Consider the following 20,967-nt stretch of genomic DNA (forward strand, 5'->3'; position numbering starts at 1 on the left):
TTTGTGGATCACACAAAAAATTGCGGGAATTGAACCCGTTGCGCGGCTGCCAGTTCCTCAGCCACCGCACGTCAATATTATAAAAGATATAGCTTCATTAACATACATTTCAGTATAACGTAACTAATTTGTCTGTACTGAATCAATCTTTATTTTCTTACCTACAGACTAAATAACTAGACTGATTGTAGAATCACTAAATACAAAATGGTATCACTATCCGAACAAAGACAACTAAATAAATAATTTTAAGTACCCCCCTACTTGAACTCTCGTGAAAATACACCCGTAATGTTTGTTTATGTCATGTTTTGGCTCGGTTTAATTTCAGTAATTACATAATTAATGACCTAGTAATCAGAGCTATCGATTCAATCAGTTGAATTAATTATTAACATTTGACACAAGCGTCGCCATTTTATTTCGCGCACACCCATGTTGATTTTACACAACATTAGGTACTTAATGTCCTTTATATTCCCAGAAGGATAGGCAGAGGTTTCCATTTTCAATATGAAACCTAATTTTTACCTACTATGTTATGGATTCCATGTGATAAGGAATGATTGGATATTGCTAAACATAGAAAAGCCAATAGATAAATAATACTTCACTTAACCGACGCCAAAATCGAAGCCGAGACCTCTTGCTCGGCAGTCGCGCTTACAACTACGTGACCAACGAGGCAGTGGATGTTGATTTTATTCGTTTGTTTTCTGATTTATATAGAAATATGGCTCTGTTTACCGTCGAGTTGTTTATCCCCTGATAGAAGAGTAAACAGGAAAATAGAATTCCCTACACATGTCGAGTACGTTTATTTCTATCTATGTATAAGATAATCTTAAAAAATTCAGCCCCGAATTTGTGAAATATTTATCTACTTCAATGTTTTACCTCGTTGATCTCGTTTAACCACAACTGATTGATACAAGGACACAGCTACGTGTTATTACGAAAAAATATCTGAAGAACTAGAAATAAAATACTCAATATCACTTTTCCGATCCCAATCATTGTTCGGCAGTCAATCGAGTGTGATTTTCGGCATATTCCAAGTCATTAGTAATATAATCCTAATTACTCACTATTATCTTCACCGAATACTCAATACAATGTTATGCAGCTCAATCATTTCGCAGGAAACACCGTTAAAGAAGCGAATAATCCATAAGCGAAAATGAGTAAAAAGAAGCGGTTGAAAAATAGCCGGCGGAATTAATTTCACCCTGGCTTACCAAGCTGGGTAAACAGAGATTGAAGCTGAATTCATCACGAAGTGGGTCAAAGGCTATTGTAAACATTGAGGAACTCGGGTCAGGGATGTGACAAATATTACTGGTAATTAACGGTAAATTAGTATATGTGTGTATTATCTCTGAAGATAGTTCTTAGGCACGTCTCTCTGTTGCTACACTATAAAAATATACTGAACATACAATAATATGTTGTGTAAATCGCTTGGACTTATTTGTTTGTCTTAACAAATGCGAATATGTGTTTTTATACCACAAAAACTTAGTGGAGTAGTAAACAAAGAGTTCTACTTAACAGTCTCAATACCTCCAAGTACCTCTTTTGACTGCACGGTTGGTGTGGTGGCTGGGCAACTGGCTGCCGCGCAACGGGTAGCGGGTTCGATTCCCGCACGGAGCAACTCTTTGTGTGATCCACAAATTGTTGTTTCGGGTCTGGGTGTCATGTGTATGTGAACTTGTATGTTTGTAAACGCACCCACGACACAGGAGAAAATCCTAGTGTGGGGCAAAAAAAAAAAAAAAAAAAAAAGTAATGAAGTAGACATACATTATATTCATACATTACATGCAACACTACACCTTTTATTCCAATATAATGCAATAAGAGATATAGAATGTACTTATTCAATGAAGTTCAATATAAGCCCAGTTTTCACCACTTATGTCATATAGTAACATTACTGGTAACGTAGGTAAAACTCGTAACTTATCTTCCACGTGTAATAAAGGACAAGACTTCTCCATATAAGTACTACTGAAATTTTTAAATACGATATAATACTTTTCTGATCTGGGAATCAGGGCCTCTTGTTCGGTAGTCATGATTACAGCCACTTCACCGAGGAGGCAGTCGGTCGTTATAAAATGAATTAATAAATAATTTATTGGTTTTAAGTAAGTACCTATTGAGTCTGGTTTTGTATCGCGTGGCAATAAAACCGCCTCCTATTAAACGGAGATTAATAAAATATCGCCTGAAAATCGCTGACAGAGAAAAAACTGTGAAGCAATTTATTTTATTTCGTTTCGTACTTTAGCATTAATAAATCAAATCTATATTTTCACTATGAAGCATAAATCGCTGTAGTTTTTAAATTTATAATGTAGTTATATGAAAATAATTATTACGACGATATAATTCCTAATGTACCCGATCCAATTACCAGCTATTCTAGGAAAACCTTGTAGTAAACAACTTAGACATATCCAATATACATAATATTACATATTACTAATATTCGTATTTCTCGACAGAACCAAAACTATTGTATCGTATTTAATATAACGTATCCGTTCCGAGTAAAGCGCTCGACGACAGCGAATCAAGTGGCCCGTCGATCAACGTAATAACGTCTTTATTAACCGGCAATTCTATACAGATTTTACTAAAAGCAAGCCACTTTAATCCACTTAAGCATAAATTTACATCGGTCCCTCGGGAGTAGCGGCTAAGCATCCAGTGACTTCAGGCCGGCGACTACGACGCAAATACACCTGATTGCTCCTTGTAAAACATCGCAAGGTTCCATACGAACGACACGTCGCGATCTAACTCGCTACAATGAAACTAAGTTTATTGGTGGCTTTTATTTCCATTGTTATTATATGCTACAGTGAACTAACGAACCAACAGCCCGATCTAATTCAAATAGAAAACGAAATTGAAAAAAGTTACATAGAGAAAGTTCGGGAGTTATGGAATTATGAAATCAAAACAAAAGTTCAACAAATGCAATTAGATAGAAAAAAGCGATCCACAAACCAATCAGCCGTCGAAACTGCATATAGAATAGCGAGCGAGTCCGAACAGAGGAACCTTACCGATTCAGCCAACACTTCGACTGTGAACAAGCACGCGAAATTACTTGCAAATTTCAAGCAAAATTGGCCCGTATCTTTATGGACACAGTACGGATTTTTCTCTGACGACTATCTGGATTTGATCAACGAACACTGGCTACAATTTCCACCTCCTAGTGAATCGTTACAAAAGTTTTTAGGCGGGTTCTATGTTATGTTCTCTACAATTGGCTGCTGGGGCAATATCATCGTTTTACTTATGTATCTCAGGTAAGCTAAAGATTATTATCTAATATCTACATTTATCGGTAGCAATAATCGAAGTAAAATGGACGTGATTGCGCATACGAGGTCATGAATGAGTCCAATTATAGGAGCGGGCAAACTGTTATTGGATTTTTCTGTTTCGGAATTGTAAGTAGTTTCGAACAGTTTGCATACGTGTCCGATGTATGGTAATAAGACCGTCCCTTGTTACAAGGGGCGGGCGGCGACGTGCTAGTGAAAATATGTACTATTCTTTGTTTATTATTTTGTTATACTTCGTATGACTCCTTGACAATGTTCACTGACAATATGACAAATCGTCTCAACCTTCCTTAAGGAAAATAAAAGATTTTTGGAGGGAAGGTAAATAGCCTAATATTTTAATCCGCCTACCGCTATATTTTCTCAATTCACCAGCAGATCCTCCTCGTAAATAAAATGTTACATTTATTAATTAAACACAATTAATTTGCCGATATATTTACAAAAAGATATTCAGTTATTACATCTTATCAACTTATCATCGTATCTTAAAGTTTAGATAACTAGTCGTTAGGTATTTATCCATCATAATCCATATTGGAAAATTAAGTGTAACTTTTCATTCCTGCTGATACTACCTGCTTGTAGAACAATAAAGTTCACGTAAGACTGAGCTCCTATTAAAACATTTATGGTCCGATAAAACTACCAAGTCTACTAGTTTACGCTAAAACTCGGAGTTCAACACGAAGTAATAAATAAAGCGGGCACCCAATTCAAGTATCATAAAATTGTTTCTTATACTGTGTCGATCGTCTAAATATACTCGACTGGTGACGTTTTCAATATTAAAAATATTCTGTTCTCAAAATAATTCCACTTTAAGATTGTTCAGCAAATTGTCAGCTGAGAGGAATAATACCGCATCCATAACAAGACACGTTTCGCTCGTCGGCGACGCACCGGCTACATTTTGTCTCGGAAACCATCGGGAACGGTTGTGTCCTATTAATTCATAGACACACGGCGACTTCTTCGTGTAAACGTAAATACTATGTTGAATATATTAATTATAGCTCTGGTCGCGGCTTCGAATATAGTGTATTGTATGAATGTGGACACAACACGAGTGGACAAAACGTACACGGTTCAGTTGCAAAGTGACAAAAATAAGTGCATATATTGTAAAATCGCAAAAATAGTGACATTGAAACCGTTCAAGTGTCATAACGACTTCCTGTGGCGTTGTTTGGATGATTTAAAACAGTGGAAGAGGCGGAGAAGAAGTTCTGACAACTTTCAAAATGAATTTAAAAACGATCACAAGAAATTGAAGTTCGCGGATTTTGGAATGAACGATTTGACTTCTTATCATAGTAGTGTAGATATTGTAAAGACAACGGCATCGAGTGTGTCCGATAATAAAGCGGATTTGTTAAAAAAGTTTGTGAAGAGATGGCCCGTGCAGAGATGGCACGCGTTCGGTTTGTTTACCGACGACTACCTGCAGCAGATCAACAGTCACTGGCTGCAGTTCCCTCCCCCTGATACACGTATACAGTACACATTTGGCATCACATATATATTTTTGGCGGGCACCGGAGCTTTCGGCAATATTCTTGTACTTCTTATGTATGTAAGGTTAGTAGATACTCTAATATTATGGTCTTCCATGGTCGTCATCGACAGATAGACTACTGCTACACTTTCATATAATGAGTTTTTCCATTATCCCCACACTTGGCGGGCTAGAGTTTCCAGTTTGAGAGGTTCAGAGTGCGGTGCTGCCTGTTTGCTTTGTCAAATCTGTAGGAATCCCTTAGTTGATTCTTACGACATTTGCTAGTAGGGTTGGTCACAAATAATATTCTACTCCGTTTTTACCACACAGATACTCTAATAAATATAAATAAACTACTCAAATTGCGGAAGTCTGGAATGCATAACGACATGCATCTATTTCGACATCAACTAATGCGATATATCTCACGTGTCGTACGGAAATATGTAAATTCTAATGATAACTCAATGACACACGTACTTATGTTTGACAAGCCAACGGTTCCATGCCAATAAGCTTTTCCACAGAGTGTCATAAAACATCTGCTTACAAAATTCCCTGCGACTGAATTGGATGGTTGGATTATTCACAAACCAAATCAGTTTTATCGGAGGGTCGAAGGGCAGGTCTTGGTTTGTGCAAGCAAATCATCATAAAATGGACAACTACTGCTCGTATACATACTAATGAGAATCAATCAACTTGCGGAAAGGTCAAGCAACCCTGGCAGTCCGCCAGGATGTAAACATGAAAAGGTAACGTGTCTAACCGAAGATTTGTTTAGTTAGATTTTTTTTCTCTATTATTATTATAAGATATTGCGTGCACACTTCAACTAAATCACAAAAACAATTTGCATAATTTTTATAAGTCAAAATTACTCCACCATAACAATCGCCAATTCACATGTGATCCAGTGACCCAATTCTTAAATGACACCAGCTAAAGTTGGCAAATAAACATTGATTTTATTTGCCAAACGAACCAAGAGTTCCTACAAATAACTGCTGAACCTCACTCACTTAATTGTATGAGAAGTGCTTACTTTATAAGAAAGTTATTTTGGGCATCATTTGGGCTCAAAGATGATAATTAAACGACCTCTGCTGCAAATAGGATTAATAAGTAATTACGCACACGTAAGCCGAGATTATATTTTGCCAGATATTATCGAGACACTTTCCAGATACTAATATTGTTTTAATCTCAGTTTGTATCATAATTTTGGCCTCGATACAAATAGTGCTTATATCTTCTGACAAGTTTTGATTATAATTGATGACTGCATTAATTTTGAATGACTCGATACAATTACTCAAATAGATTTTGACTGATGTAGTATGGAAATACTTTCTATCGTTTATGCTATTTATTGCCTATTAATCATAGCATTATGCCTATGACTTAACAGATTTAGATTGCATACCCACAATTTTTCAGATATCTAAATAATAATTAAAAACTACTTAATTAAAAATTCAATGCGTATATATAGTGCGTAATATATCCCTTCTCAGGTGGTAGTAAAATACGAGCAATTCGATTACAAGTATAATTTCCGCATCATGGAGAATGGGCATAATTTCGTAACAAATATATATTCCGACAGAATAATCAGGCCATAATGTTCCCACAGCTGGGACTCAGGCCTTTGTCGAGGAAGGCCGTTATATCCACCCCGGCCCAAAGTACGAGTTGTTGACATGTAACACGGTGTTATACTACTCATAAGTTGTTTATAATTTATGTTTGCCTGGTACCGCCAATGAAAGTTTAATGTTTTAAACTATTCACGTTTCCTCATGTCTACCGGACAGACACGAGACAAAATGGTTGACAACCAAGAATTTCATGAACTTTCTTGTAAAAGTAATCTTGTATTTAGGCTCGATTCCAGGGTCAGATAGAGACTAGTTATATTTTGTCTTAAACAATTAGTTAGTGTTTATGTTCTTCTCAGTATTCTGATGACGGTTTAAAAACCAAACAACAGGTGGAATCAGATAAATGTGACACGTATCCTTTTAGCGAAGCTATCTACAAGACACCGTTAAAGAAAATAAATGGAGCAATAATACTGTATCGGATATCTGATAGGAAAAAAATTGGTTCATGTACCGTATGCACGTGTTTACAATATAATATGTAGGTACGAATATATACGAATGTTTACACTCGATTCCCGTTTAATAAAATTGATGGGAAATGGATTTATTTTGTTTATTTACCTACCTGAATAAGCTTTGAGGAAATATGCAGGAATTATGTTGTGATGTTATTAATACTTAATAAATAAAAACATTAAGACCGTATACCCAGGAGGCAGTGTAAATGCCTTACTTATTTTCTCTTATATAATTGAATGTCTACGTCGTAATAAAGAAATATTAAAGAAGTTACAAAAAATAATACAATTCCCTACTTGAAGAGATGTAAATGTAAATTGCGGCTAGAATTTGAACGTAAAACCAATTAAGGTAATAAACTTATGTGCCTACCTAAAATACAATTACCTATCCGAATGGAATTTTATTTGTACTTATTTTATATTATATTCTTATAAAAAATATTTTACTTTCTAGTATTTTCTCAACCTTCAGGCGAATCTAAAAAACCTTAGATAGAAAAGGTATACAAATTGAATATAATAATTTCTTCGGCTTTCTCAAGAAACCAAATTAGCTAGACATAATATAATAGAGTCTAATTTAAATCTATGAATTATTTATTATTAAGCTAAAATTATGCATGTATTAAGCTAAAATGTTTCAGTTAGATACTAAGAATAGTTAAATTAAATTAATGAATAATATTATGATAAATTATATTTATTATATAAATAGACTTATACCTAGAAAGTCGCATCTCATTTGAGATGCTGGTCAATCGGCTGGTGCCCAACGTGGGCTTCGATTCCCAAGAAAACATTTTTTTTTAATCTATTGACATTCGGACTCTTGGTGAGATGTGTCTATGTATAGCGCAGGAATTGATAAAAGAAATCACACAGACAGAAAAAAAAACATTATTTCAGTACTGAAACAATGATTTATTCTGGAAAGATACATGTAGTCCCACATACATATAGGTACTGAACTACTTTATTCGAGCGAGCACTAAACCTCTGTAGTCTTTACGTACGTATACGTACACGATTCGAGTATACGGGTTTTATCGCAATTACTTCACGTTAGGCCAGTCCTTTGTACCGTACGCGTAGGTTTGAAGTACGAGATAAAAGCTTTCATCTTTTAAATTTATTGAAATTACTTACGTTTAATCTTTATAATTAACAACTTATAAATTATACACATAAAACATATCGTTAGTCAAACAAACTGTCCTGTCTCACCACTAATTAGTGTCATATAAAACAGTTATTAGTTTAAAATACCGACATTTTTCAGTGGACCGTAACATCTTTATAGCTAACAAACTTGTTGAAATTCAGATGATTCATTTAATATTAATTTCCAAACCTCTAACTTTGATTAATTATACTCCGTTGGTTTGTCAAAAACAACACTGATCTACCACAATTCCATCTGTCATGGAAAAGATATGATTTCGAGAAGTAATTGAAAACCGACTTATCAATATTAAAAATTCTATCTGGCAGTCATTTTCCCTTGTCTTTCCTTTTCAATAAACTCGAATGGGTGACCTATGTTCCTTTCTCCCTTTATGTAGTAGATAAGACTCCTTTATTACGCACAAAACGGGCCGGTGAAAACTGGAGGAAATGGATTACTTACATAATAGCTGTAGACAATGAATTGACATCCATATTCGGCTACATTCCCCAGGCACAATGTACTTGTACATACAATGACTTCTGTACCCGACGACCGACTGCCGTTACGCTTAGGCGATTTTTTAATATCGCAGCGTTTTTCATAAAACCTCTCTTAAAAATTGTATCGTGATCAAGTCGACCTACCTTAAACAAAAGTGGAGCCATATTGCCCAATATTTTTGATTAAATAATTCTGTAGATACAACATATTGATGAAAGTCTCTTGTACGTTCTTAAAACAAACTCAAAGGAAAATATACACGTTTGAAATAACTGACCTTATTAATAATTACACCGTCGACATGATATCTTACGTATGCGTAAAAATAAATATTTACATATTCAATGTTCAGAAGTTTTACGACACTTGTTCAGATCTAAAAATTGTTTAACACGTATCAACACAAGTCGCTTTGTACGTAATACAAACCATACCATCCAATTTTGCCGGTGTAGCAATGTCTACCTTTAATTCCATTTCCCCACACTCGAACTTTTTTTCCATTACTCGGTTGCAGCAATTTCCTTCGTTCCTCTTTATCCTCTATTAAAATGATCTACAACACTGTTTTTCAGAAATGAATATTACTTTTACTATATTTTACAAACAACATTTACTTATTTAATGATATTATCCATTATCTAAAAATAAATGAAACTATAAACTGTCAATTGTCTACAGGTAGACAAAACAAATACCTGTAGTTTATTGAAATTTTGTAAAGGTCACTAATAAAGCTTATCTAAGTACCTACCGTTGTAAAGTAGTAGATAATTAAATTTGAGTAAACAATCTTTAACGAAAACAATTTGGAGTATAATCTAAAGTTCTGATCCATTGTACTTAAGAAGTGGTTATTGGAAGAAGTTAAGCTCCAGGCTACTGAAGACCTAGCGCTGTGCACTGAGAACTTTGTTGTGATTAATAGACTGAATTAATTACCGTCGGTATCTACTCACACTATTATACTAACCTCGTTTGTTCTTTAAACATCATTAACGTCAGTTTAGTACTCAATGTTATAAATGTATGATTCGTGAGACATACTAAATTAATTATTGTGTTATCGGCTCACTCACGTAACAGTTATAACCCTGTAGGATGGCTTGAAACTAGTCTAGTTCTACGTCAAACAGTTATGTGAGTACGCCGATAATATAATAATTAATTTAACATTTTTTTATTTATGACTCTACTGAAAATCCATTCCGAAATTTGACATTACTTCGCTTCGCTACAATTTAAATATAGATTTAGAAGTATAATCATCAACATTTTATCCAACAAGATTTATGAGTTAATTTATCCTTTACTTACGCAGCAAATTCCATCTAGTAAGGCTAGTTACAAAAAACATTTTACAAACAAAATTGACGTTACACCTTTCGAACAAAACACTGTAATTTTATAACACAAATGAAGTGCGAAGGGTTCAGTATAGTGTAAAATAAAGGTCCAAGTATCGAATTAAATGGGTAAGTATGTGGGTAGTCGTTTGATCAACAATATATTTGTGACACAACTATTAACAGCGGCTAAGTAAGGGTAGCCACGTAACTGGTTGTGTGAATATAAATTGAGAGGACAACTTTGAACGTTGGTGTCTTAATCAATATTTAATTAATATGTCCCAAGAAGTTTCACGACACCGACCGAACTCGTAAAAAGTTAGCCGGGACACCTACGGCTGACTGTATTCATTGGACTACCTAGTTTTAGTATAACTCTGTCTGTTTCTTGTGTAATGGCTAGTAACTTTGGAGTGTAACTTAAGATTCTATGTCTATCTACCTATATTTTGATTTATGTAAACAAAGTTATTCATTAATTAGAACTCTAACACGGCGGGGCAGATTTCATAATCGTTGATTTATTGGATTTGCCTCCGCCCTGAATGACTATTGAAAGATCAGATTTTAAGGTAAAATTAAACGTAATTTGTTTTCTCTTTAATTTTGTTTCGCCCTTCGCCCATTGGTAATAAACGTGATGATTGCGATGATAACAATAAATTATTTTGTCGGACTAGAAATGTCAAAATATTTTCTTTTTTTATATTTAAACTCTCTGCTGTTCTTCTGAATACGGAGTTTTTTATTAGTATTTTTATTTGAGAAGTGTAAGTAAACCTGTACAGTAACAATCTTATCATTAATCTCGGACCCAACACATATATCTACAGAACGCCACGTAACTGGGTTACTGTCTTTTTAGTTTAAGAAATAAGTAATATAAATGTTTGGAAACGTCCACGTTTCAGTTGACAATGAAATATGAAGGTCCAGAGTGGCATCGATCAAGTTTTAGACAGTATCTTTGAATTACTTAAATTGAAAAATGGAGCGAAAGTCGCAACATCGGGTCCGTTGCGAAATCAAGATGGAAGTTTATATTATTTTATTTCGAAATATTATAACCTTTATCCCTCTATTGAATGACAAAAGTGATACAGTTCATCTACCTCTCTCCTTAGTAGGAGACTAAACTAGTGTTTAGTTTTATTCTGAGTTAAAATCGTTAAATTACGAAAAATTTTAATTCTTCAATTCACGTAATTACATTTTTATGATTTTGAAATCATCAGTAGCATCTAATTTCAATTTAGGCTAAGTAGGTCCTCGTTCAATGTTAAAATTGCAACCATCAATTTTACCTTTTAATTAAGTTAATTAAATAATAGTTCCAATTTTAAAACTGTATTTATTCAACTGACACAGAAAAAACTGTGTTCGGCGATAACCCGAGCACCCAAACCTGTTGCTGGCCAGTCTCCTGAAAAGCTATATAACAATAACACAATCACTAAACAGACATTTATGAGTACATACATAAGCCTTTGACTCTGTGACCCATGGGACAAGCAGAAACCACAGAGCGCCGCCTACGATCCTTAAATACACTTCAGCTTCCTGGTTCATACACGTGCGCTATTTATAAATACTCCGCACTTATCCTTTTTCAGGATCAAACGAGAATTACTTCATCAGAAATAAATAACAAACAGTTACTTTTAAGATCCTCTAGACTCTAGTGAATCGCTGACTGTATTAATTAATAATTATCTACAACCTTTGTTCAGCCGGATAATGGTTTGAGCCTTTAAACCCCGACTGAGAATAGCCCTCCAGCCCTCCAGTCCTCCCCTTCATCCACAGAGTCTTAACAGAGAAATTAAAAGATAGACGACAAATCCTCTGATAAAAGTCGTTCTGTCTGTAGCTCTTTCTATTGTCCTACGAAATGTTGCTGTAAACTCGACCATAAAATTGCTTCAGTACTTTAAGGTTGAATTTCACTTGAATGCCGTAAAGCAACAAGGTCTCTTTTTGCTTATCTGTTTTAGCAATTACATATTTAGAATTATTGCCATAATAATTAAGACAATAGTGTGACACTCATGTTCAATGAGAGAAAAAATATAAATGAGTTATTGTATAACCAATTTACAACAAACATGGTCTTTTCACGGAATATATCAATATGATGTAATTAATTTATTGGTGTAAGCCAAGTGCACACAAACCGACAGTTAAGTCTCCAACAGTCACCCGCGCCACGGCCTCGTGTATGAATAGTAAGGGATAATCCGCGAGAGCCGCGAAACGCCATTTAACCATTTTTTTGATCTTCTAATCCGGGAGTGTCGTAAAGCTCTCATTTCGTGCATTTCCACGATAAAGCGAGGAACCCCGCTAATAAAGCCGAAAGGTCATCTGAATATCAAATAGGTGTCGACTCCTGAACCCTGAGCCCGTGCCTTTACTAAACTTAGATAAAATTCAGCTGTGCACAAATGTTCGATCCCATCATCTGCTCCCTCAATGGATTTAAACTATAGCCTCGCATATTTCGTTTCCCTTCATTACGTAACATGATTATGTCTGAATTTCGTGCTACTTTTAAAAGATTCTCCGGTAGAAAATTGATGATTCAAAGCCGAGACACATTTTGCTAAAAAAAATAAATTTGTTCCACAAATGAGTTCCACAAATGAACATTAGAAATGTCGGTACGATTTTCAGAATTCCCGCGGGAGCGATAATTCCCTCGAACGAACTCGCAGGCAAAGCGTTACTAATCTAATTTTCCACCAAGACCTTGTCACCCGTTTTTCCTATGCAAACCTGACAATCTGCTCAACACAACGAAAACATACAATGTACAAACATGGCACACGTGTCATTCTGTTGTTTTTTCTCAACGGGAAATTTCTCTTGTCATGTCTTACATTTATCGTAAGTGACCCGGTTGTGGCCACTTTAAGAATTTTGTCGACTTTGAGGCTTTCTTAACTTATAGTTTTTGTTATCACGAACATATTTCTTGTAAAAAGTCATTTAACATGTATTAATCTTGCCTAAGAAAACCCTTTTTTAAAGAACGTCCAATAGAAAAATAACTGTATAAAAAAGAAAAAAAAAGGGAGTTTGTGCCATTTTTGGCCAGATTCGTGCCATTTCTGGCCACGGTCGTGTGCCAGTTCTGGCCATCAATAAATACAATAAAAGTAATCAAAATTTATTAATTAAATTTGACATTTTAGAAACAATGGTTTTCATTTAGTCTGGAAAATATGAAATATTATTACTTCACTTGAATTTAACTTACAAATAAAGAGATCAACATTTATATGACGTTGGTAAAAGCTGCAAAGTAAACTGACCTCCCTTTGTGTGAAGGCAATTTATTGCATCTCTGAAAATGAAAAATATGTATTTGTTGATATGTAAAGCCAAGGAAAAATAATAATAAATTACGATAAATGACTAGAAGTGGGGCGTTTATGTACAAAAGTTTTGGCCAGCCGTGTGGCCAAAGATGGAGAAATTCATAATTTTGTCTCCATTAGTGGCCACCTTCTAATAATCCCACTTCAGAAACATATGGCGACAAAATAACTTTAGTTCCACTTAGACAATATATTCTTCATGTAGTATTAACATAAACATCCAAACAATAAGCAAAGATTAAAAAAATAAAAACCAAATCCTCACCCGCTCGCCTTAGCCTTTTTGTTAAGATCTTAACAATTTCACCCTCAACTAAAAATAATGACTTATTGCATCGAAGTGAAGTTTGACACATCAAAGCTGCCAACGGTATCAGTGTCTCCAATATTCAATATTTTAAATACTGTACATCACAGAGCAATTTATTTGTCCATGCCTTAGTTATAAATATTTGAAGGCCCAAGTGGCCACAAAGGGGTCGATGGCCACAACCGGGTCACTTGCCCTATTATACGGTTACCCTAGGGGCTCTGAAATTAAGCTGTCGCCAGCAACACAAGATCACCTTGTATTTCAGCTTTACGCAAGCGTAATTTTGTAACGACATCCTTTATACCGAAATCGTGACACTTGACAACATCTGTCTGTATTTGGTGACCATAATTTGATTTAGCTGAGCCGAGAATTTTATATGAATTTGTGGATTTAGATACGCATATTTTCTTTTGTACCTGTATTATTTTATTGTAATTTGGTTGACCGGCCAGCGAAGTATGTTATTCTAGTTAGATCCTCTTATAAAAATAAATCTTTAAAAGTTCATTAACGTACTTTACATCACTAATATCTTTTATCATAGCACCTATTACATGAAATCTTTGTACCTAATGGCTAAGCTCCAGACGTCTTCACAGAAGTGAAATAATTATTTAACGGGACGTGCCTAATTTAAGCTACGTGTCATTCATTCATAGTCCGGCCAGCAATTTCGTATAATTTATACGCGCATAATGTCAAAGATATGGCCATGGTAGGAATATAGGGTATCCTTAGCTTTCTCTTGTGTATCTTACCTAGATACCTACTTTGCTAGTCTAGACTAATCTTCATACTACATTATTATGTGTATTAAACTTAGTATTAATTTTCATAACAAGATTCTCAGGTCAGTTTTGATAAATTGTTGTATAATATGATGACTGCAGTGTTGGTGCGGTGGTGTGGATCTGATTAATTTCCCGGACTTAGCAACTTTTTGTGTGATCCACTAATTGTTGTTTCGGGTCTGGATATCGTGTGTATGATTACGCACCCACGATACAGGAGAAAATCCTAATATGTGGCAACGTTTATTAAAATATATATATACTTAGGTAATAAAAAAATATTTTTCCACATTAAAAATTTTATGACCCGGTTAAGTGCCAATGTTTGTTAAAATCTAGTCTAGGAAATTGTAAAACCATCAACACCAACTGTAGGTATTAGCCATTAATTCAGTAACTAAATGTAATAAACTAAGAGCTTTATTCTCATTCATTTTACGAGTATGTATGTAGGCGGGTAAGTATTCCTTTTAATAGTGCCCCGCTATTTTATTCTGTGTATTTTAATAATTAGACCAAATTATGAACTTTTGCTCCAATATCTAGCAGAACGCAAGGAGCTACTGTTCAAATCAATGTATCTAGGTAACCACTACCATAAATAATGAAGCCTACACAAGCAACACGTGTGCTTAAATACTGACCCAACATGTCCCCTAAGTCCCTTCTAAGCCTACCTGACATTACTCGTACCCTCTAATTTTATCATGAAATAACATTTTTATAATTAACTAATCCTAGATATTTGCCAATTAAGCTTAGATCTAAGTGCCTTACTAATTTAATTAGCGTAACTGTATCACTGGCCAGTAACGAGAGACCACAGATAAAATTCAATTAAGCGACCGTTCCCGCGCTTTTATTGTGTTACATAGAATAAAAAATATATGCACTCCCCTCAATTAAGTTCCGTCACACGACATTGCAGGATAGGGAAAAGTTTTATATTACTTTCTCTCTTCCTAGTGTGGAGCTGGTTAATGCGTGCCTATACGAAGTGTGAGGTTTTGTGTTCGAATCGACACTATAGGAAAAGGATTTTGCTATTTCAGAGACATTAAGACTTTCATCTGAAATAAAATATTAACAATGATTATCTAAGTACCTACACTGCAAAAGTGAATATAAGCAAAATCAGCTACTACTGTAAATATCCCTATACGTACCTATAACCCTTCGGGAAAATCAATTTTCCGTACTTTATTTTTAGACATTTTGGCCGTCACCTACTCACGGAAACGTTATTAGGTTTTGATTGCGGAAAATAGATATAATCTGTAATTTCCTGTATAGTTGTGGGCAAACGACAACATAGACTCTTTGCCAACTGTCACAATATAGCAGCACGGTCTTTTATAAATAAAAATGGATCTCCAAAATATCCGCATAAGTATAACTCACGAATGGCTACACCAAATTGGTTAATTCCTTTTTTTATATTCGTTAATAGACTGTACAATATATACGCATTTAAAATACCTATACCTACGATTTTATTTATTTTTACGGAACAGCGGAGCAAAATTTGATTGAAATAATGTAAAAAACCAGGCACCCGAGTAACACCAGAACGCGTCACTATTGCGCTAGTTTGAAATAAATGGGTGTACCTATCTGCTCGTATATTCATTAATTTTATTAATCCAGGTTTGTGGTACAGGTTATAAATCTTTGGCGCTTACCGCAAGAGAATAGGAAACGTGCGTCGCGTCGCGTCGCAGCGATGCGCTAAACTTTGTGAACCTTGAAGGACTTTGCAAATATACAATGTGTGGAATAATTTACGGATTTTAGTAAAATTTTATAGTGCTACGTAAATATATGCAATTTCCTATTTGTTTGTTTTACAATTTAATTAAAGTTTTAAAGAATCTGAACAGTTATAATAACCACCTTGTGTCTACTTAATCTTTCTAATTAAAACAATAAATGTGAGATAACCGTAAGTAGCTACTTCACTTGTTCAATACGTGGAACTGACATCTAATGATCTAAGTTACTAGATGCTCTAACTAGAACAATTAAGAAAAAACAACAAACGTATTTGTTCGCTACATTCATTGGAAAAACTTTCCCGAAGTGTGATCTAAGCCATTCAAGACGTAAGAGACTTAAAGCCTTTATTGGGATTTTCTTACGTTCGGAGCGCTCCCGAGACCCTCTTCAAGACACAGTCAGAGTCTAAATAGACCGTGAGATAACAGCGAGAGGAAAGGTTCTTAATTGTCGTTCCCGAGTAAATCAATATTTGTATCAAAGTACGCAGGCACTACGCAATCTTTCACCTGCCAGGAAACAGAAACACCCCAAAATGAGGAGACTTCAAAATGTTATCTGCCTACACAATTTTGACAACAATGAACGCGATGTAAAATTATTTTATTGAAATCATTATTATTTCAATTTCTGATAACAACTAGATATTTCAGCAGCTCGGAAAATTTAAGGTGTCAGAAGTTTTTGTTTTATGTTTGATACGTTTTTTTCTTACTTTTTGATAAGATGAGAACTTGATGTTTTTATACTTCAGATGGCGGTTAATATATATTGAAGTTTTGAATTAAATTAACACTTATATATAAGAACATATTAACTACTTACCTAAGTATTATGGACAACGAAAAAAGGAATTTCCATAGACAAGTAAAAAGGTAAAATTGACGAACGAAACTGTGGACAAAGCGCTAGTCAATCGACATTTAAGTTGACCAAATTCAATTTTGTTGAAAGGCCGTGAAAGCTTTTGCATCTTTTGCCGTGAACTTAATGAAAGTCACACGGTTCGATCCCCGAGAGATACACTGAAACTATTGTTGTTTAGGAGCTGCGTGCCTACAGTAGTCAACGAAATTCTCAGTTTATTCTCGCTTTTAGAAAACAAAATTTTTACCTAAAAGAAAGACATTTTGTAGTAAATGAACTTTGTGTTTTTATAAGTCTAATATCAAAATAAATAAGTAATTCACCCAGGCTATGTCTTATAGTGATAATATGTGTACGTAATAAAAATTTAAAATATGACTATGAAGACTGTTTACCTACTATGGCAGTAACGAATAACCACGAATGGAGTATTTTACACAGCGGGTGTTCGAAATTGGAGCACGTTTCTATTTTAATTAACTTCTAATGTACTAGTTGTGGACAAAGATCAAAGTGGTATGATTAATGCGTTTCAGATGCCGCACGCTGCGTACTCCGGGGAACATCCTCGTGGCCAACCTGGCGCTCAGCGACTTTCTGATGCTCGCAAAAACGCCAGTCTTTATTTTTAATTCGTTTAATCTCGGACCTGCACTTGGAAAAACTGGTACGTAGCTTAAACAAACCTTAACGAACTTTCTAAATAAAATTACTCGTTTTAAGTACTCAAACTACTCACATATTTTTTTACTGTAACAAAAAAATTGTAGCCAATCAAATCAGTCTATTTTCATTAATAGTTATTTATATCTTCTCTTGAACACGCCTTAAGTAATGAAATTACAGAATATCTCATCTGTGAAATCGAACAACAACTCAACAAGTCAAAACTATTTGTAATAAAGGGTTAAATTAAACTGTAGATTGGTATCTAGCGTTAATTCTTCTACCATTATAAAGGCGAAAATTTGTAAGGCTCACTGATTCGTTACTCTTTTATTGTGTTCAAACAATTTGATGATTTCATGAAAGAAATAGTAATATACATACTTAGGTAGATAGGTACTTACAATGACCTATATTACCTAATACAACAAAAGAATTTCACACGTGACGGTCCAATATGAAAGAAATGTATTTCGCACCTGCCTAAATTATTGTCATATGACTTATATGATATTTGATACCAATACCAAGAAATCCAATAGAAGTACCTACTTCAATAGCTTTGTCATTTTCAACTTTATTATCACCTCCGGCGATGCGTTGACTCTCCAACAAACGAGCCGAAGCAATAGGGGTGAAAGCCCTTGATTTATATTGGTAATTTTTTAACAGTCTGTTTAAACGGATAGAAAGATTCCGGAAGAAAGCCTTGTGGTTAGGGCAGTGTGCGTATCTTAATAAAATATTTTTGTTACAGGATGCGTGATTTACGGCTTCGTGGGCGGTTTGACTGGCACCACGTCCATTGCCACGCTGTCGGCAATTGCACTGGATCGCTACTGGGCAGTCGTCCGACCTTTGGAACCACTACGTGCTCTGACAGCAATACGAGCTCGTTTACTAGCAATAGGTGCTTGGTTATATGCATGCGTCTTTGCAATAATCCCAGCTCTAGACATCGGCTATGGACGCTACGTTCCAGAAGGCTACTTGACGAGTTGTAGTTTTGACTATCTCACTGAAGACTTTTCGCCTCGATGCTTCATCTTCGTGTTCTTCTGTGCTGCGTGGCTTGCGCCATTCTGCACCATCACGTTTTGCTACATCAGTATATTTCGAGTCGTTGTTTTCAATACAAGTATGTCTTATGGCAACCAAGATCAACGGTTATCCACGAGACATGTGAAAGAGCGCACCAAACGAAAAGCTGAAATAAAATTAGCCTTTCTAGTTATGGCAGTTATAGCTCTATTTTTCATATCGTGGACACCATATGCCATTGTCGCTCTATTGGGCATTTCCGGTAAAAAGGACGTTTTGACTCCAATAACTTCAATGATTCCCGCATTGTTCTGCAAAACTGCCGCATGCATTAATCCATTTATTTATATTATAACTCACCCAAAATTCCGTAAAGAATTCAAGAAATTGCTATTCAGGGATAAATCAAAGCGAATGGGTGGAACGATGAAAACGATAGGGTATTCCACTGATACCACCAGAGTACACCGACCAAGTAAAGATTTGAGTGACACAGATGTGGAAATAGTTGAAATGAAAGATATCCCATACCGGGTCGACGAGAAGCGTGAATTAAAAGTTAAGACAATATCATCGAAAGTGGCTGAGAGACAGGACTCCCAAACCAGTATGAGTATAAAAAGTTTAGAAGATAGCGTCGTAAGTCCACCTTCCTGGTACACTAAGCCACAATTCTCGAAAAAGAAAAGTTTCCATCGACGTTCTACACGCACCAATTTATCGCAAACTAGTGACCAGGAAGACTAGTAACCGTTTCAATGAGTTTATTTCATTAAAAATTTATGTATGTATATTTCATGCAAAATTAAACTCATGGGAAGGTAGGATGGCTGTTGGAATGGAAGAACAGGGTGTTCACTCTAAACGCATACAAAGCCCTTTCTGAATAAAAATACACTGCATTTGTTTCGGACCACTTTGATTTAGGCTAGAAAATTCGTATTTGATTACTACTTCACCTGATATCTGAAAATTAGACATGTTGTGTGGGGGTGCACGCTTGGAGTAGACAATGAGACGAGAATTAGTTGACAAGAACAAGAGAAGTAGACAGAGACACTATTATAATTTAGTAGCACTTCTATTTCCATGCTATTGTTAACCACGAGCTTTTTAGCAGACATTAGCAGTTCATAATCATACACATTGGATATGCTACCCATTCACCTTTTTAGATAGGAGAAAAATTTGTCTACCCTATGTAAGATATCTATTTAATGTTGGTACTTTCAAAAGATATTATGTTACAAAATCGGTCAACAGATAACAATTTTATCAACCGACTTTAAATACAAATACAAAAGAGGGGGACGTTTCAATTCACCAGATTCTATTATTTCTCTTAATTTTCAGGAAATATTGCAATTTCAGTATTACAAAGAATTAATATTTGTCGCTATAAATAAATTCATAAAGTAGATTAATTTATCCATAACGTCTCTTTTATTATTTAATAGTGTCAGGTGCTGAGATTAGTCGTTTTCCATAATTATCTATTTTACCTTCGACTTGTATTGTAAGTAAAGATATAATGTATTTAAATGTAATTTCAACTCCATTCTCTAGTAGGCAATTACAGGTGTATATTATTTTGTTAGTTGTTAAGAATATTGTTAATGTTATTATGTAGATACTATCAGATCTACCGAATCCTACTTGGTGTACCTTCCTGTAGACACTAGTATAGAGATTTGAAATTATATTTTAATTATCTACGATGAATGTTATGAAATAAAAGATTACGACCTGGCTTATAATTTTATTGCATTAATATTTTCTTGTTATCATCGAATACTTCCCTTCAGGCGGATTTGCCTATTTGTAGGTCCCGTCAGCCATGCAGTCCAAGGTATTATTATAAAACACCTAATACCCATACTTATGTTATTTAGTACCCACTGACTATAAATAGGTATAATGATAATAATTTTGCTTAAAGTAACAATAAATTAAGTTCTCATGACCGAAAGAAAGGTCGTATGCTTAATCTTGGACCCAGTGGGGAGAACGGACCCCTATACGGTAGGCTTAGAGATAGATATGACCACACCAAAGAAATGGGATAGGGTGTACCTGGGCCAACCCAACATTAGCGTCTTGTTAGTGCTGAATCTG

The 20,967-nt window shown here is 35.0% G+C and overlaps 1 protein-coding gene across 2 annotated transcripts; it reads left to right on the forward strand.

Moving 5' to 3' along the window:
* Nucleotides 1–2,781: 2,781 nt before the first annotated feature.
* On the forward strand, nt 2,782–20,601 carry LOC118268509 (opsin Rh3). 2 transcript variants are annotated; one of them, XM_035583034.2, is made up of 3 exons: nt 2,782–3,329; nt 17,682–17,812; nt 18,569–20,601. In XM_035583034.2, the coding sequence occupies exons 1-3, from the start codon at nt 2,821–2,823 to the stop codon at nt 19,597–19,599; spliced, it is 1,671 nt and encodes a 556-aa protein (XP_035438927.2). In that variant the 5' UTR covers nt 2,782–2,820; the 3' UTR covers nt 19,600–20,601. The 2 variants fall into 2 exon arrangements, with proteins under 2 accessions (XP_035438927.2, XP_035438926.2); XM_035583033.2 differs by lacking the exon at nt 2,782–3,329 and adding an exon at nt 4,248–4,949.
* Nucleotides 20,602–20,967: the final 366 nt, after the last annotated feature.

Source organism: Spodoptera frugiperda, chromosome 29 (genome assembly GCF_023101765.2).
Source record: "Spodoptera frugiperda isolate SF20-4 chromosome 29, AGI-APGP_CSIRO_Sfru_2.0, whole genome shotgun sequence".
Lineage (NCBI taxonomy): Eukaryota > Metazoa > Arthropoda > Insecta > Lepidoptera > Noctuidae > Spodoptera > Spodoptera frugiperda.

What these genes read in the sequence shown, in the direction of transcription:
- LOC118268509 (XM_035583033.2), top strand. Translation starts at nt 4,363, where the DNA reads ATGTTGAATATATTAATTATAGCTCTGGTCGCGGCTTCGAATATAGTG. An exon ending in GTACTTCTTATGTATGTAAG is followed by an intron (nt 4,950 to 17,681) that starts GTTAGTAGATAC and finishes AATGCGTTTCAG; the next exon opens with ATGCCGCACGCTGCGTACTC. An exon ending in ACCTGCACTTGGAAAAACTG is followed by an intron (nt 17,813 to 18,568) that starts GTACGTAGCTTA and finishes TTTTTGTTACAG; the next exon opens with GATGCGTGATTTACGGCTTC.